This window comes from Lontra canadensis, unplaced genomic scaffold (assembly GCF_010015895.1).
Source record: "Lontra canadensis isolate GAN:19392208 unplaced genomic scaffold, GSC_riverotter_1.0 scaffold98, whole genome shotgun sequence".
In the NCBI taxonomy this organism is placed as follows: domain Eukaryota; kingdom Metazoa; phylum Chordata; class Mammalia; order Carnivora; family Mustelidae; genus Lontra; species Lontra canadensis.
Genome location: NW_022631092.1, coordinates 6,616,786 through 6,632,052, shown reverse-complemented (window position 1 = coordinate 6,632,052; position 15,267 = coordinate 6,616,786). Strand labels below are relative to the sequence as shown.

At 50.4% G+C, this 15,267-nt stretch overlaps 1 protein-coding gene across 1 annotated transcript in view; it reads right to left on the bottom strand.

Moving 5' to 3' along the window:
* Window positions 1-1,087: 1,087 nt before the first annotated feature.
* The window catches only part of LIN52 (lin-52 DREAM MuvB core complex component), a 138,792-nt gene continuing 124,612 nt past the window's right edge, over window positions 1,088-15,267 (bottom strand). The window contains exon 6 of the mRNA XM_032837520.1: window positions 1,088-1,315. Coding sequence (XP_032693411.1) covers window positions 1,188-1,315 — 128 coding nt within the window. The 3' untranslated portion in view covers window positions 1,088-1,187. The remainder of the gene's footprint in view (window positions 1,316-15,267) is intronic.

The window sequence follows — 15,267 nt, the reverse complement described above, 5'->3', positions numbered from 1 at the left end:
GGGCCTTGTCAAATATACAGATTCCCAAGCCTCTCCCCAAACATTAGAAATCAAGGTTTTTATGACTTGGAGAGCTTGAAAAATTCTGAAGCTGCTCAATTAGCCAACCAGCAAATACTTACTTAATGCGCACATACTGGTACCTCCTCCTATTTCAAGGAAATCAGCCTCTTCTGGCATCCACTCCAACCATCCCCAGCCTGTGGCACCACAGACCCGGATCCCTTGGCCCACTGCTCGGCGATGGCCCCAATCGCCCGAGTCAGCTGCTGCTCCAGGGTTCCTCAGCCTTCCCTCCCAGGTCGGTGGGTCCATCTCCTTCCTTCCTGACAGACATCCCCCCAATGTCGGCCCCACAGAACACAGTGCCCAGACTCAGGTAGTGGGAGACAGAGCCCTGTAGAGTCATGTAACTCCTTGGGAAGCTGTGAGCTTCTTCAGGAAGGGTGGGGACTTAGAGTCTGGTCCCAAGGCTCTGTCAATTTTAGGGGAGATGGGCTGGTCCTTCCCACACAGTGTGTACCCCTTTGGGACCTTTGGTGTGAAAGCAGAAGCAGGGACTGCTGAAAGAGCCACATGTGGGTCCATCTGTCCATCCAACACTGTTGACAGAGAGCTGAAAAGTCTTGTCCTGGTTCTCAGGGACCCCAGCACTGGGGAGAAAACCACATGGTGTGACAAGCTCCATTAATACCCACGGGGGCTTCTTAAGCGCTCACTTATGTGCTAAGCACAGTTCGAAGTGCTTTTCCTCTTATCCTCATAAAAACCCTATGAGGTAGGAAATTAAACACACCTATTCTACAGATGAGGGAACTGAGGCAGAGAGAAATGAATAACATGTTCAAGGTCACACAGTTGTAAGTGGTGGGCCTGCGATTCATACACAGGCAGTGTGACTCTGAGCCTGTCCTCTAAACCACTTTGCTCATTGTCTATCTGTCTTTATCTGAAACTATTTGTCTATATATAATACTTCTAGACAAGTGACTTGCTTAATTTTTAAAGACAGAATTGCAGAGTGTTTTGGGAGCATAGAAAGGAACACTAAACCTATGTGAGGGCAATCACAGAAGGCTTTTTGGAGGAGGCATCTTTATTTATTCAATGTTGTTGTTGAGCAACTATTGTGTCCCCAGCACTGGTGAGGCCGAGATGAAAAAGCCATGGTTCCTGTCCTCTGGAGCTCACAAGCTGGGAGACGAATGCCTGTAAGCAGATGTGCTAAGAGCGCTGAGAAAGCACAGGGCATTATGGGAGCCCTGGGGAGACGCCAAAGCAGGGGAGATCAGGGAAGGCTTCCTGGATGAGGTGCCTGTGAGCAGAGGGTGAAACGATGAATGGGAACCTCAGAGACATGCCCCCTTCACCAGGTTGGTCATTCAGCTGAGCTGAAGGGGGCCCAGAGGCTCTGCTGGGCACTCACCCCTCTTCCTCTTGGCCAGACTCTCCTCTATGGAGCCTTTCTGGTGTAACCAACCCCAGTCTCTTCTCTGACTGCCTCTCCCAGGCAGGCCGACCCCCTCCTGGGGAGGTCTATGTCCCCCATTCTTGTGTTTTCCTGGGAGGCAGGGCCTGAACACCAGACTCCTGACTGCCCAGGTACTATGCCTAGCAGGGGTCAGACCGGATCTTTCACTGTGGCCTTGGGAAAGCCCAGAGGTTTGATTTGAGAGCAGCTGGAATTTAGAGCAAGAAGGGAGCCCAGAAACCACCTAAGCCCACTTTGAAGGAAGGAGGGAGGGGGGCCCAGGAAAGTAACAGCAACTGCCCAGGCCCCACAGCTGAGTTGGTACTCAAATTCCAGCCCTCAGCACCCTGATCTCCTCTCTGGGTTGGTCTGGCCCCACCGGGCCCGTCTCTAACCCTTGCCCCCCAATGCCTGCCTAGCCTCATGGTGGCCAGGGTAGTCTTCCCTGAATAACGATGGTATTGGCTCAGATTAAGGGCAACTAGCTGGCTCTTGGCTTTTCCTTTTTATATAACAACTAATCTCCTTCTAATCAGCCATTATTAAATTATATTCCGTTTTTAATTCATTCACAGATCACCGTTGGGACAGCTGGATGGATAATTGGGGAGAGATAATTTATGTAAATGAGGAACAGCAGAAGGTAGGGGAGAGGGAGGCTGAGGGCCAAAGGGGGCCCCCTTGGGCCCAGGCTGGGGAGGGGGCAGTGAGCTGGCCCAGGCTGGAAGTGGGTGACAGGGGTGCTGAGGGGATTGGGGCCTGTCATGGGACTTCAGGGCTTCTGCCTGATTAGATTGTCTGTCAGCATCACTTTGAATGCTTCTGGCTAGTGGGGAGCCCACTACTTCTTGGGGGGGCAGTTCTCAGACCCATCAGCCCTCCTCATTAGAAGTGGATCCTGAGAAACAGTAAAACGTTCTGGAGAATTCCAGAGTCGGAGCTTCGTTTGATTTCAGCTCCACCACTGTGTAGTGCGCTCTCTCTCACTCTTTTTAAAGATTTTATTTCTTTGTTTGAGATGGAGAGGGAGAGAATCAGAAGCAGACTCTGTGAGGAGCGCAGAGACCGACACAGGGCTCCACCTCACAACCGTGAGATCATGGTCTGAGCCGAAACTAGGAGTCAGTGGCTGAACCGACCCCACCACTCGGGAGCCCCCACGCAGCTGTCTCTACCCCTGAGTTTCCCGTCTGCTTCCTGAGGGGGCGTCGAGGCCTTGGAACCCCTGAGCTCTTGGGCTCGGTTCCCGGGGGAGCATGGGAAGGAGCAGAGTAAGAGCCCATACCTGGCCGGACTAGGAGCTCCGACCACCTCAGTGTGAGGACTCTGTGAGTCCAGGGCGGCCCCCGCTAACATGGGCCTCAGGCCATGAGGCTTCCTTCTGGAAACACAGACTAAATCTACTTCCTTTATGTATCTGACCTGGCCGCCCGGCCGATAAAAGTTACCTCAGCCACAGACCCCTCAGTGTGCTCCCTCTGGGCCAGGGGTTGCCCTCAACTCTTGCTACGTAGCATCTCACATTAGTAGAAGACTGCATGACGTGGGTGCTGCTGTGTCTGCTCTACAGATGAAAATACCAGGGACCTCAGCTCTCCCCGGACGATGCCCGCAATAGAAACTACAACAGAAGCCTGCTTAGAAGGGGACGGGAGGCTCTGAAAACCTGCAGCCCTGCTGGAGGCCATTTGGGGAAGGCGCCCTGGGGACAGGCAGACAGGGGTAGGGCCAACAGGGGAGGCAGATGGAGAAGGTTGGGCCTCCAGCCCTCCTGGCTGTTCTTTTGGGGCCCCCAGGAATCACGTGAGGGTGGACACAGGTGTCTGATGGGACCTGAGGGGGTGAGGACTGTGTGTATCTGGGGCTGGCGGGGGGCCAGTGAGTAGGGCCTTGGACCATTCCCAGAGGGAGGCAGGGGATTAAGGAGGGCTAGGGAGGGTGGTCCCAGAGGGTCCGGCAGAGTAATGGGATTAGCCTTCAGGCAGTGAGTGAAAGTTATTAGCATGTGGGGCCTCCGGCCTCCCACCGCAGGCTACAGCTGTCACCCACCCCAAGGAGAGAGTCACTAGCAGTGTCCCCCCCACCTTGAGGCAGGCTGGCACCCTCTGCCCCTCACAGGCTTTCCTGCTGCGATCATCTGTCAAGGGGCTGGCCTCCTAGCTTTAGCCTCCTGCCTAGGCCTCACAGTCTGGGCCACCCACACACAGTATAATGCGGCATTGCCCTGTGCCTCTGTTTCCCCGTCTGGATAGGAGGCTACAGCGAGGAAGGTTGAGACCTTGAGGGAGAACCCGTGATGCACGGAGGGGTCCCCACCAGACGCCCTGGATTTCTGGTTCTGCCCTGCCTTAGCTGTGCCACCCCGGGCTCGTCTGCTAGCCTCTCTGTGTCCTCATGTATACAAGGCGAGCAGTAGCGCGGCAGGGGAGGGTTGGGTCAGGTGGCGCGGTGCAGGACCCTGGGTCAAGTTCAGGGACCTGAGGCTTAATGACCCGAAGGGGCCGGGTGTGGCCGGAGCCTCGCGGAGCCGGAGGCGGTGGAGGGCGGGCGGCCCCCTGGCTCCCTCTAGCGGTGACGGCGCGGAAGCCCCTCCAGGCCGGGCGGGCGGCGAGGCCGGGCAGCGTTCGTCCCCGGCTTCAGTGTGGGGGTGGGGGGCGGGCAGCAAGGGTCCTAACCCCCTTCTAACTAGACGCCCGTGGTGAGAGCGGCCTGCCTTTAGCTTGCGTGCCGGCCTGTTCACACCGGCTCACCCAGCCTGAAGCCCAGGTACGCGGGAGCGTTTGCCCAGGCTGGACTTGGGGCTGCCCGGGAACCCAAGGGGACCTTCTGGAACCAGGCGCCAGTAGATTGCTTTCTGCAGCCTCAGTTGCCTCGCGGTAAGGGGGGGCCAGGTCAGGGGTTCCACCTGTTCGGCTGGAACCACCTTTTTAAATGTAAAACAATTCAGAGTCGCTCAGGGCAGTCCTTTTCCTGCTCTGGTTTGAGCAGGAAACCTACATGGTGACTCAACACTATTAGGCATTCAGTAAGGCTTTTACAGGAAGGGATACTTTCTTAACCTCAACAACTATATAGGTTTTGTTTTGTTTTGTTTTGAAGATTTGATTTATTTCTCAGAGGTGGAGAGAGAGCACAAGCAGGGGTAGCAGCAGGCAGAGGGAGAAGCAGGCTCCCAGCCGGGTAAGAAGACTCACTCAGGGACTCGATCCCAGGACTCTGGGCAGAGGCTTAACTGCACCACCCAGGCGGCCTTATTAATTTGGTTTTAAAACCTGTTTATGTGGGGCACCTGGCTCCATTGATGGAGCTCGTGACTCTTGATCTTGGGGTTGTGAGTATGAGTGCCACGCTGGGTGTGTAGATTACTTAAAAATAAAATCTTTAGGGGCTCCTGGGTGGCTCAGTCAGTTAAGCATCTGCCTTCAGCTCAGGTCTTGGTCCCAGGATCCTAGGATCGAGCCCCACTTCGGGCTCCCTGCTCGTTTGGGGAGTTTGCTTCTCCCTCTCCCTCTGGCTGCTGCTCCCCCTGCTTGTGCGCTCTCTCTCTCTCTCTCTCTTGCTCACTCTCAGCCTCTCTCAAATAAAGAAATAAGATCTTTAAAAAAATAAAAATTTTTAAAATATAAAAAATAAAAACTGTGTATGCATTACCTATCTTGATAAACCTAAACATTAAACATAACAGTATACCCAGGTACAGTGTACTCACTGACGCTCTCACCGGGCTCTGTACTGTTCGTATAATAAAATCCAGCCCCTAACTCTGCGAGGGTGTCCCTCCAGTTGGGTGTTCTTGTGGCTCCATCAGAACCACTGGCCTGGCTGGTCTGTATAACGCCTTCCCCCTCCCCCCCCAGGGGCTGGGACTCCTCTGACTATGCTCTACCTGCGTGCCAGGTGCTTTGGATGGAGGATTCTGGGTGGGGTCCAGGTCCAGAGACCTAACTTACTGAAGTAAGAAAGGACCACAAGCAGGTGGGGGCGTCATGGGATCTGGGATAGGATGGTCCCAGAAAGACAGGACTGCGGCATCTCTCGGATGCAGCTGCCTCCTCTGCCCATAGCCCGGCGGCCTAGGCTCCTCCTTCACACGGCCCTGCCTCTCAGCTCCCAGTGCACGTCTCCTCCCTTCCAGGCCTGGCGGAACTCTTCCTCTCAACTCCAAAATTTCCAGAGGCATAAATAGGTCTGGGCTTAAAGCAAGCTCCTGCACGCTTGTACGTGTCAGTATGTGACAGGGAGAAACAAAGTACATCCCCCAAATGTTTCACAGGCCTCACCGTGTACTCAGCACTGGTTTGGGGCTGTGTTGTAGGGGTACCAGAGAGGAAGCGGGCTTCTCTCCTGTGAGGCAGGCTACAGAATGATGTGATTTCAGGGGTTTCAGGAAGGTCCCACTGCTCCAGATCCTTACCTCTCCTTCTGGAGATACACTCAATCAGCTTCGTTCAGTGAAATTCTGGGTCCGATCCCTGTGGAATTCAGCTCCCCTAAGACAGGTCAGAGTTTAGGCAAGTCTTCCCAGGGGTCCCCCAATCCCTACTAGAATGGCTCTTTTGAAGGCCTCTGAGATCCTGCTCTTGGTCCCCGGGCAGTGAGCATTTACTGAGGTTCCTGTTCCTTCACGTACTCAGGAAAGAATCTCTATTTCCCAAAGCCTCTAGGTCCTTTGTATGCCTCTGGGCCTTCACATTTGCTGGTCCCTCTGTCTAGAATACATTGCCTCTTTCATGGCTCAACTCAAGCTTCCCTTTCCATGGGAGGCCTCACCTGCCCTGGCCCAGGTGGAGGTAGCATCCACCTGGTTACCCTTCCTCCCCATCCCCGCCTCTGGGCACAGACCTGATTGCTGGAAGTGGACAGGATTCAGAAGAATTGGCACCCACATCTGGCTTTGCCACTCCTGCCAGCATCTGCTAGGTACTTCACAATCCTAGCTCCCTCTGCTCCTCTCATCACGCTCACATCTCCAGAGCGTGCCTTAGTGACTTGTCAGTGTTTATCCAACCATCTTCCCTTTACACTGCAAGCTTTAATTAGTAGGCACAATAAATATTTGCTAAATGACTTAGTGATTTAGTCAGGGAAGGGGAAGATGTTTCCAAGCTCAGAAGCAAGGCCGAGGACCTCTGCTGCCCCAAGAAGCAGGGAGAGGGAGTCCTGTGCCAGGGTCAAGGTAGGAGGTACAGATGAGAAATTGGGTGCATTGATTTCAAGGGATTATTGGAGTGGAATCAGGGCACAGAATCGGATGGGTGTGATGGCATTTGGCCATCAGTGGGGGCACACATCTAGCCAGCTGGTCCCCAGCCTCAACCTGTCCTGTGCTAAGCAGACGGTACACTATTCAACCTCTAGGACCACAGCTGGGGGCATGAACTTGGTGCCTGGATGCGCCCTTCTCTCTATGTTCTGCAGCCCCAAACCCAAGTAGGGAGGGGCCCTCGTTTGCTCTCTTCTTCCTGGTCACTAGTTAGAGACCTGTGGTTACCACACCCGGGGAGCTCCGGATGGCGCCCAGGGCTGTGTGTGTGCACGCTCGAAGGTGCTGGGACATGAGGGGTGGAGAGCAGGATATAGCCAGGACACCCCAGCTTCCAGCACCCAGCACGTCCTCGGCACCCCGCTGATCTTTTTCAGGGGTGTACTGCAGAACCTGGGGACACACGGCACATCTGAATGGTTCTCTGATCAGGCACCCACCTACCTGCTTCAGTCACTCCTAAAAACCATTGAACACTTAACACGGGGCCAGTGTTTCACAGGCATCATCTCATTTAATCTTCCTAAAGATCCAGTAAGGTCTCTTAAAAAATGATTCTCAACTTTTCTCAGAGATGAATCAAAGAAGTAAAGTCACTTCCTGGGGTCACCGAGCTCACGAGTGGCAAGGCCAGACTGGAAACCAGTCTGCCTGCCCACACGGGCCTGAAATTCCAGGCAGGACTTGCCTCCGGCCCCCTGCTCTGTCCAGCTCAGAGCCCAGCTTCCGCTCCCGCTCTAACCAACGCCGGGAGCTGACCTCCCCTTCACATGGCCTTCCTCGGCCTGGCCACAGTTTCCACCAACGGCTGTCCCACCTGTCTCCAGGCTCTGCATCTCCCACTCATAAGGCACAGTCCGCCCGCTGCCCAGGAGGTCCATGGGGTACCCGGGGTGTAGGGACCATGGTGGGCGGAGGGCCCCCTGTGCCTCTGCGCCAGGCGGGTAGCTGAGAGCGGTGGGGAGGCAGGCGCAGTGCACAGGGCTGATCCTAACCAAGTTTGCCAGCCCGGCTTTTCTCATGGCTCCCACACAATGCTCTGCTTTGTGCCCACCTGCCGATAATGCTTAATTAGGCGAGGAGTTGATTAATTTGAGGTAATTGACAGCTAATTAGAGGCCCGCAGGCTCATTAACTTGACATCTTGTCTTCGTGAATTGGCTGAGTAGGGTCAGGTGACAGAAGCCGTTGCTTTCTCCCTCCCCAGCCCTGTGGGCAAAGGTGAGCACCTGGGGGAGGGCTGGGCAGAGTCAGTGTACAGGTAGGGCAGTCCCAAGGCCAAGAACAGAGGAAACCAAGGCAGTGGAGGAGGAGGCGTGTGCCCTGACCGTAGGAAGGAGGGAGTGAACAGGAACGGAAGGCTTATGGCATGGGGACAAAGGAAGGCACTGAAGAGAGGTAGGTAGCTGTTCATGGGGGGAACAGCTAGGAGAAGGGGCAAGGGCAGAGGAGAGCGTGGGGAAGCCGACTGGTAATAAGCATCAGCTTTGAAGCGAGGCAGACCTGGGATTGACTTCCAGTTCCACTACTAAACGGCCAGGTGACCATGAATTAGTGAATCGCTAAGCCTCAGGCTACTCTTCTGTAAAATGGGAACAACAGTAGTTTCTACACCTCCTGAGACTGGTGAAGAATATATGAGACATTGAAGTCAGAGTTTTAGACCAGTCCCTGGGAGCCTGGTGAATGCCCGAGAAAGTTAACTACTGTCGGCAGCGGGAGGGAGGGACAAGAAGAAAAGGAAGGTGGATGGGATGGGTTGCAGGAGGCAATGGAAGGTCTCTCCCGAGAGGAGCCAGGGTTAATTTGCAGGAAGCCCGCAGGACTGCAAACAGCACTGCCGAGGGCATGAGGAAAGAACTCACTGTTGCAACCACCTAAGGGGGACAATTCAGCATGTGACCTTTAACCTAGCAATTCCCTCCTTAGTCATCCATTCTACAGATATCTATGCACGGGCACAAGGATGCATACAAGGGATTTGTCCATTACGGTGAAGTCTGTAGCAGCAGAAGGCCAGAAACAACCTAAATGTCCGTCATAGCTAAATAAATTATGGTATATCCATACACTGGGACCGTAGGCTGCTGTGCGATCTGTACGTACCGATATGAACCAGACCCAAGATGAATTAATTGGGAGAAAAAGCAAGACCTCCCAGTAGGACCGGGTGCAGCTCCCACAAACTAGTGACTCGTGGCCTGAGAGTCAAGGGATGGGGAGAGGTTTTTTTTGTTCTTTTTTGTTTTTTTTGCAATATGCTTATTTTAAGTATGGTTTGTGGGATGCCTGGGTGGCTCAGTTGGTTAATTGTCTGCCTTTGGTTCAGGTCATGATCCCAGGGTCCTGGGATCGAGTCCCACATCGGGCTCCTTGCTCAGTGGGGAACCTACTTCTCCGTCTGCCAGCTCTTCCCCCTGTTCATGCTCTCTCTCTCTGACAAATAAATAAATCTTTAAAAAATATAAATATATCTATAAATAAGTAAATATGGTTTGCATTTAATGTCTTTTCAAAAAGCACTGTAAAATTAAAAAGCAATAGAGCTTTTTTTCCCCCTAAATGAAACCTAACTTGAAATCTGAATTCATAAGGCAGGGTGGCTTTTTGGAACTTGGGGGAGGGGTCCAGTCCTCCTCACTTCCTTCCTCCTCTCCTCCAGAGGCTGTTCTAGAGGGTCTGAAGATCATCTAGAATTCAGTATTGTCCAACAGACTTTCTGTGATGATGGAGATATATGGAGTTCTGCCCTGTCCAATATGGTAGTCAGCAGCTATATGTGGCTATGTAGCACCTGACTAGAGCAACGAGCAAAATTTTAATTTTTTTTTTACTTTTAATTTAAATGTAATAGCTACATGTGTCTAATGGCTACCTATTCAGATAGTACAGCCGCAAGGGACTGAACGCTGCCATCCTAGTCTCCATCCACACAGCTCTTTGCTAGGAGTGGGGGGTGGGGATGGAACCTTTGAATGGTCCTGGGAAACTTGGCTAGAGTGGGAACTGGAGGTCTTTTCTAGCAGATTCAGAACTGCATTGGACAGAAGCAAGTCAGAGATGCTAGGAGCTCACCTAGGATGCCAACTCTTTTAGGAAGGATCACCTAAAACCCATGAGTCAAAGAGCACATCTGTAGCTTTGAGATCAGTCATCTGCTCCAGGTGGGAGGAAATTAATATGACTGAAGGCCATGGATTCAGGCATCCCTTGGGCAGCTGTGCACCGAGCGCCTATGAAATGTCAGCTCTGGAGGAACAGGGAAGCCAGACCAGGTCTAGGCCTTCGAGCAGCCCGTCTTGGGACTGAGTTCCCAGGGGAGGGGCAGATAGAGATTGATAATCCCTCACAAGACAGCCCAAGCATCAGGGTTTCTATCACCCTTGGCATTCAGCTCACACCCCTTCCCCATGCCAAGGTCACAGAGGGAAAGCACAGAACGGGGACCCCCCCAGCCCTTAGCCTCAGTTGCTGGTGAAGTATGGAAAGTAGCTGCCAAAGGGACATATTGAACCTTCTCTATCCTTCCCTCTAACTCTTTAGTTTAGAAGCCAGGATGAGTCTGAGATGTTCTAGATTCTCCTGTGTTATTGCCACAGTCAACTCTATGGCATTGTGGGAGCTTTCCTTAAGTATCCCTTTAGGGGCACAGAGGATCCTAAATTCACTTGTTTTAATGGTGGCATAGACAGCACCCAGTAGAACATAGAACTACAAAATGCACAGCTTGGTGAATGTTCTTGTTGTTGTTGTTTTTCAAAGATTCTATTTTTTTTAAAGATTGAGTTATTTATTTTAGAAAGTGAGCATGGGGCAGAGGGGCAGAGGGGGCAGAGGGAAACAGAGGGAATCTTAAGCAGACTCCCTGCTGAGCACTTGGCCAGATGCGGGGCTTGATCTCATGACCCTGAGACCACTCCCTGAGCCCTGAGTGGAAGCCACGAGTCAGATGCTCAACCCACTGCACCCCAGGGTGGCCCAGATTTTATTTTTAGGTACTCTCCATACCCAGTATGGGGCTTGAACTCAGAACCCTGAGATCAAAAGTCGCACGTGCTACCAACTGAGCTGGCCAGGCATCCCTTGATGGATGTTTCTACAGACGCTCATGTGCATATAGCCCTGTGTAACCACTACTCTGCTCACTATAGGAACTATTTCCTACCCTCCAGAAGGCTCCTTATACCCCTTCCCAGTCAGCACCCCAAGGTAACCACTATTCTGGCCTCTACCACTCTAGATGAGTTTTGCCCATTCTAGAATCACACAGGTATGTCCTTACATAACTGCCACAACAAGCACAAGAATTCTCTCATTCTTGCTTGTGAGAGTCACCCATGTTACTGTGTGACGCACAGTAGTGTGTTTTTACTGCTGACTGACATTCCAGTGTATAAATATATGACAGTTTATTCATTCTCTTGATGGACATTTGTTTTTTTTGTCAATTTTTGACTCACATGAATAAAGTTGCTATCAACATTCTTTTTTTTTCAAATTTTATTAATTAATTTATCTTAGAGAGAGTGAGAGTGAGGGAGATAACAGAGGGAGAGGGAGAGAGAGAGGGAGAAGCACGTTGAGCAAGAAGCCCGATGCAGGGCTCAAACCCAGGACCCCTGGGATTGTGACCTGATCCGAAGGCAGACGCTTAACCGACTGAGCCACCCAGGCATGTCTGCTATCCAAATTCTTGCACATGTCCTTTGGTGAGCGCCAGCACTCACTTCTGTTGGGGATATACCTAGAAGTGGAATGAACAAAGACTATATATTCCTCAAGGTCACGTAGACTTGGTGACTCCACATTCCTGGTAGGGAGGCTTTGAGGTAGGGGAGGGGAGTCAGTTTTGAGAGTCCTCTTGGGGAACCAATGCCCCCACTGGCTGTGGAGGGGACAGTAGCTCCCATTAGAAAAGAAGGAGTTCGGGAGAGAGCCAAGCAAAGCCGCACAACATGGTTCTCAAATCGATGCCATATGATGGGGATGTTAGAAGTGTGTTGCATGAGTGGAGGCAGAGAGGACAGCTGAGCACAGCAAAACAGAAGCTTTTGTTTTGTAGGATGGAGCATGTAGAAGGGAGAAGCAAGAACTGAAGTTCTCTGCAGATTCTTTTTATTTAACTTGCCCCATTTTGAAAACAAATTGAAGTTCTCCTCTCTCTTTCTTCCTTCATTTACATGATCAACAGAGTATCGAAGAATGGTTTTGGTAACCCAAATATCATGTTTGGCTTCCCAGAGGTGATAAAGCTCAGTATTTGCGCCTTGAACATGTCTAGCCCTGCAGAAGGAAAGGTCCTTTCTAGTTGGTCTCTGACAAGGATAACCGCTGTTCTGACTTCTGTCATCATAAATTAGTTTATGCCTGTTTCTGCCTTTGCTTATGTGGAATCTGACAGTTTATGTCAATATTCACTGAGCATTTCTCCACATTACTCGGCATCAGGGAAATACAAATCAAAACCACAATGAGAAACCACCTCACACCAGTCAGAATGGCTAAAATTAACAAGTCAGGAAATGACAGATGCTGGCGAGGATGCGGAGAAAGGGGAATCCTCCTACGCTGCTGGTGGGAATGCAAGCTGGTGCAACCACTCTGGAAAACAGCATGGAGGTTCCTCAAAAAGTTGAAAATAGAGCTACCCTATGACCCAGCAATCGCACTGCTGGGTATTTACCCTAAAGATACAAATGTAGTGATCCGAAGGGGCATATGCACCCAAATATTATAGTGGCAATGTCCACAATAGCCAAACTATGGAAAGAACCTAGATGTCCATCAACAGATGAATCGATAAAGATGTGGTATATGTATGTGTGTGTGTGTATATATATATATATATATATATATATATATATATATATAATGGAATACTATGCAGCCATCAAAAGAAATGAGATCTTGCCATTTGCGATAATGTGGATGGAACTAGAGGGTATCATGCTTAGTGAAATAACTCAATCAGAGAAAGACAACTATCATATGATCTTCCTGATATGAGGAAGTTGAGAGGCAACATAGGGGGTCTGGGGGGATAGGAAAAGAATAAATGAAACAAGATGGGATTGGGAGGGAGACAAACCATAAGAGACTCCTAATCTCACAAAACAAACTGAGGGTTGCCGTGGGGAGGGGGGTAGGGAGAGGGTGGTGGGGTTATGGACATTGGGGAGGGTATGTGCTATGGTGAGTGCTGTGAAGTGTGTAAACCTGGCGATTCACAGACCTGTGTCCCTGGGGCTAATAATACATTATATGTTAGTAAGAAAATTAAAAAAAATTCACTGAGCATTTATTATGTGTCAAACACACTGCTAAACTATCAAACAGCATCTCTTTGGATCCTTCCAACAAACCCCTTGACTGAAGAGAAAACGTTTCAACAAGGCCAGGATTACTATCTGAGGCCAGAAAACTATGAAGTAGCAGAGCTTGGGTCCAGACTAGAGGGAACAACTGTCCCATCAGTGGGACTATCCCTTGCCCTGGGTAACCCCCGAGTCCCAAGCAAACTGGATGGTTAGTTACCCTAATTCAGATCTGGATTGGACTCAAAAGCCAGGTTCCTTTCCTTTGGGTTAAGATTTCATCCAACGGTGGCTGTGCTGTTAGCACAATATTATGGGGAATGTTCTGTCTGAAAAAATGTGTGGCATCAGCATTTTATTTTGGTTTGTTTGTTTCCATGCCCAGCATGGAACCCAATATGGGGCGTGAACTCACAATCCTGATACCCTGAAATCAAGAGTTGGGTGTTTAAACGACTGAGCCACCCAGGCACCCCTTGTTTCTTTCTTTCTTGGCTTTGTTTCATTTTATTTTTCATTTTTTAATGTTATTCTTTTCTTTTCTTTTTTAAGATTTTTATTTATTTGTCAGGTTGAGAGAGAGCACAAGCAGGAGGAGTGGCAAGCAGAGGGAGAGGAAGAAGCAGGCTCCTCCCTGAGCAAGGAGCCCAATGAAGGACTTGATCCCAGGTCTCTGGGATTATGACCTGAGCCAAAGGCAGACACTTAAATGAATGAGCCACCCAGGGGCCCCTTGTTCCTTTCTTGGCTTTGTTTCATTTTAAAGAAAGATTTCTTTTTTTTTTTTTTAGATTTTATTTATTTATTTGATAGAAAGAGAGAGATCACAAGTAGGCAGAGAGGCAGACAGAGAGAGAGGGGGAAGCAGGCTCCCTATTGAGCAGAGAGCCCGATACGGGGCTCGATCCCAGGACCCTGAGATCATGACCTGAGCCGAAGGCAGAGGCTTAACCCACTGAGCCACCCAGGTGCCCCTTAAAGAAAGATTTCATTGAAAGTAGTTCTGAGTAGGGTTAGAACAAAATTATTCCTATTAAAAGGGAATTCTGGCACTACCAACATATCAAACAAAGATTTTTTTTTAAAGATTTTATTTATTTATTTGACAGATAGAGATCACAAGTAGGCAGAGAGGCAGGCAGAGAGAGAGAGAGGAGGAAGCAGGCTCCCTGCTGAGCAGAGAGCCTGATGTGGGGCTCGATCCCAGGACCCTGGGACCATGACCTAAGCCGAAGGCAGAGGCTTTAACCCACTGAGCCACCCAGGCGCCCCTCAAACAAAGATTTATTCAGCATCTATACACTGAAAAAGAATTTTAAGATAGTCCCTGACTTCAAGAAGTTTATCCTTTACTTGGAGAGTTAGGAGTAAAGCTTAGGGAATAAAATTAGAGAGTAATAAATAGTAATAATCATCACCCATATAGTGCACACCATGTCCTAGGGGGCTTACATAGTCTATCTCATTTAATCGTCACCGTACAGCTGTGAGATATGCATTGCTGTTGTACCCATTTTAGACAAAGAAATCAGGACTTGGTGAGGTTAACTGATTTGCTTAAAAAATTCACTGATCTGTTCGTTTAATATTTGTATGCTTAATGCAAATGAATTATACCTCCACACAATGTTTACTGAATGGGAAACCACTGAAGATGGGGGACATATTTCTTTCCCATAATTTTTTTTTTTTTAATAATCTCTACACCCAACATGGAGCTCAAACTCACAACTCCAAGATCAAGAGTCACGTGCTCTTACTAACTGAGCCAGCCAGGTGCCCCTCCCCTACTCCTGATAAGCTTATTTTCAATAATTTGGGGCCACATTTTAAAATAAATATGTTTTGGCTTGTTTCATCTTCGTTCTTCAAGTCAAAAATGCCATTTTTAGCTTCAATGGCTTGAATGCAAATAGGCATAGCTTGGGGCTGTGAAGCCAGAGTCCAGCCTTGCCCAGGGGCCCGGGCTGACCAAGGCCACAGGGCCACAGCCACCTGCCTGGCTCCATAGCCTGGCTCCAGTCTTCGGGCTGTGGTCAGGCCCGCCAGGAATATACAGGGGATCTGTCCCCTGGGTCCTCAAGGCCAGCTCCTCTGTCTCCCCCCACCACACCCCAGACCCTATCCCTCACTCAACCTCCTGCCCCGCCACCCATCTCTGCTATCCAGGTTCAGAGGCCTCCACCCAGAGGCACCTTCATCATTCCTGCCTGACACGT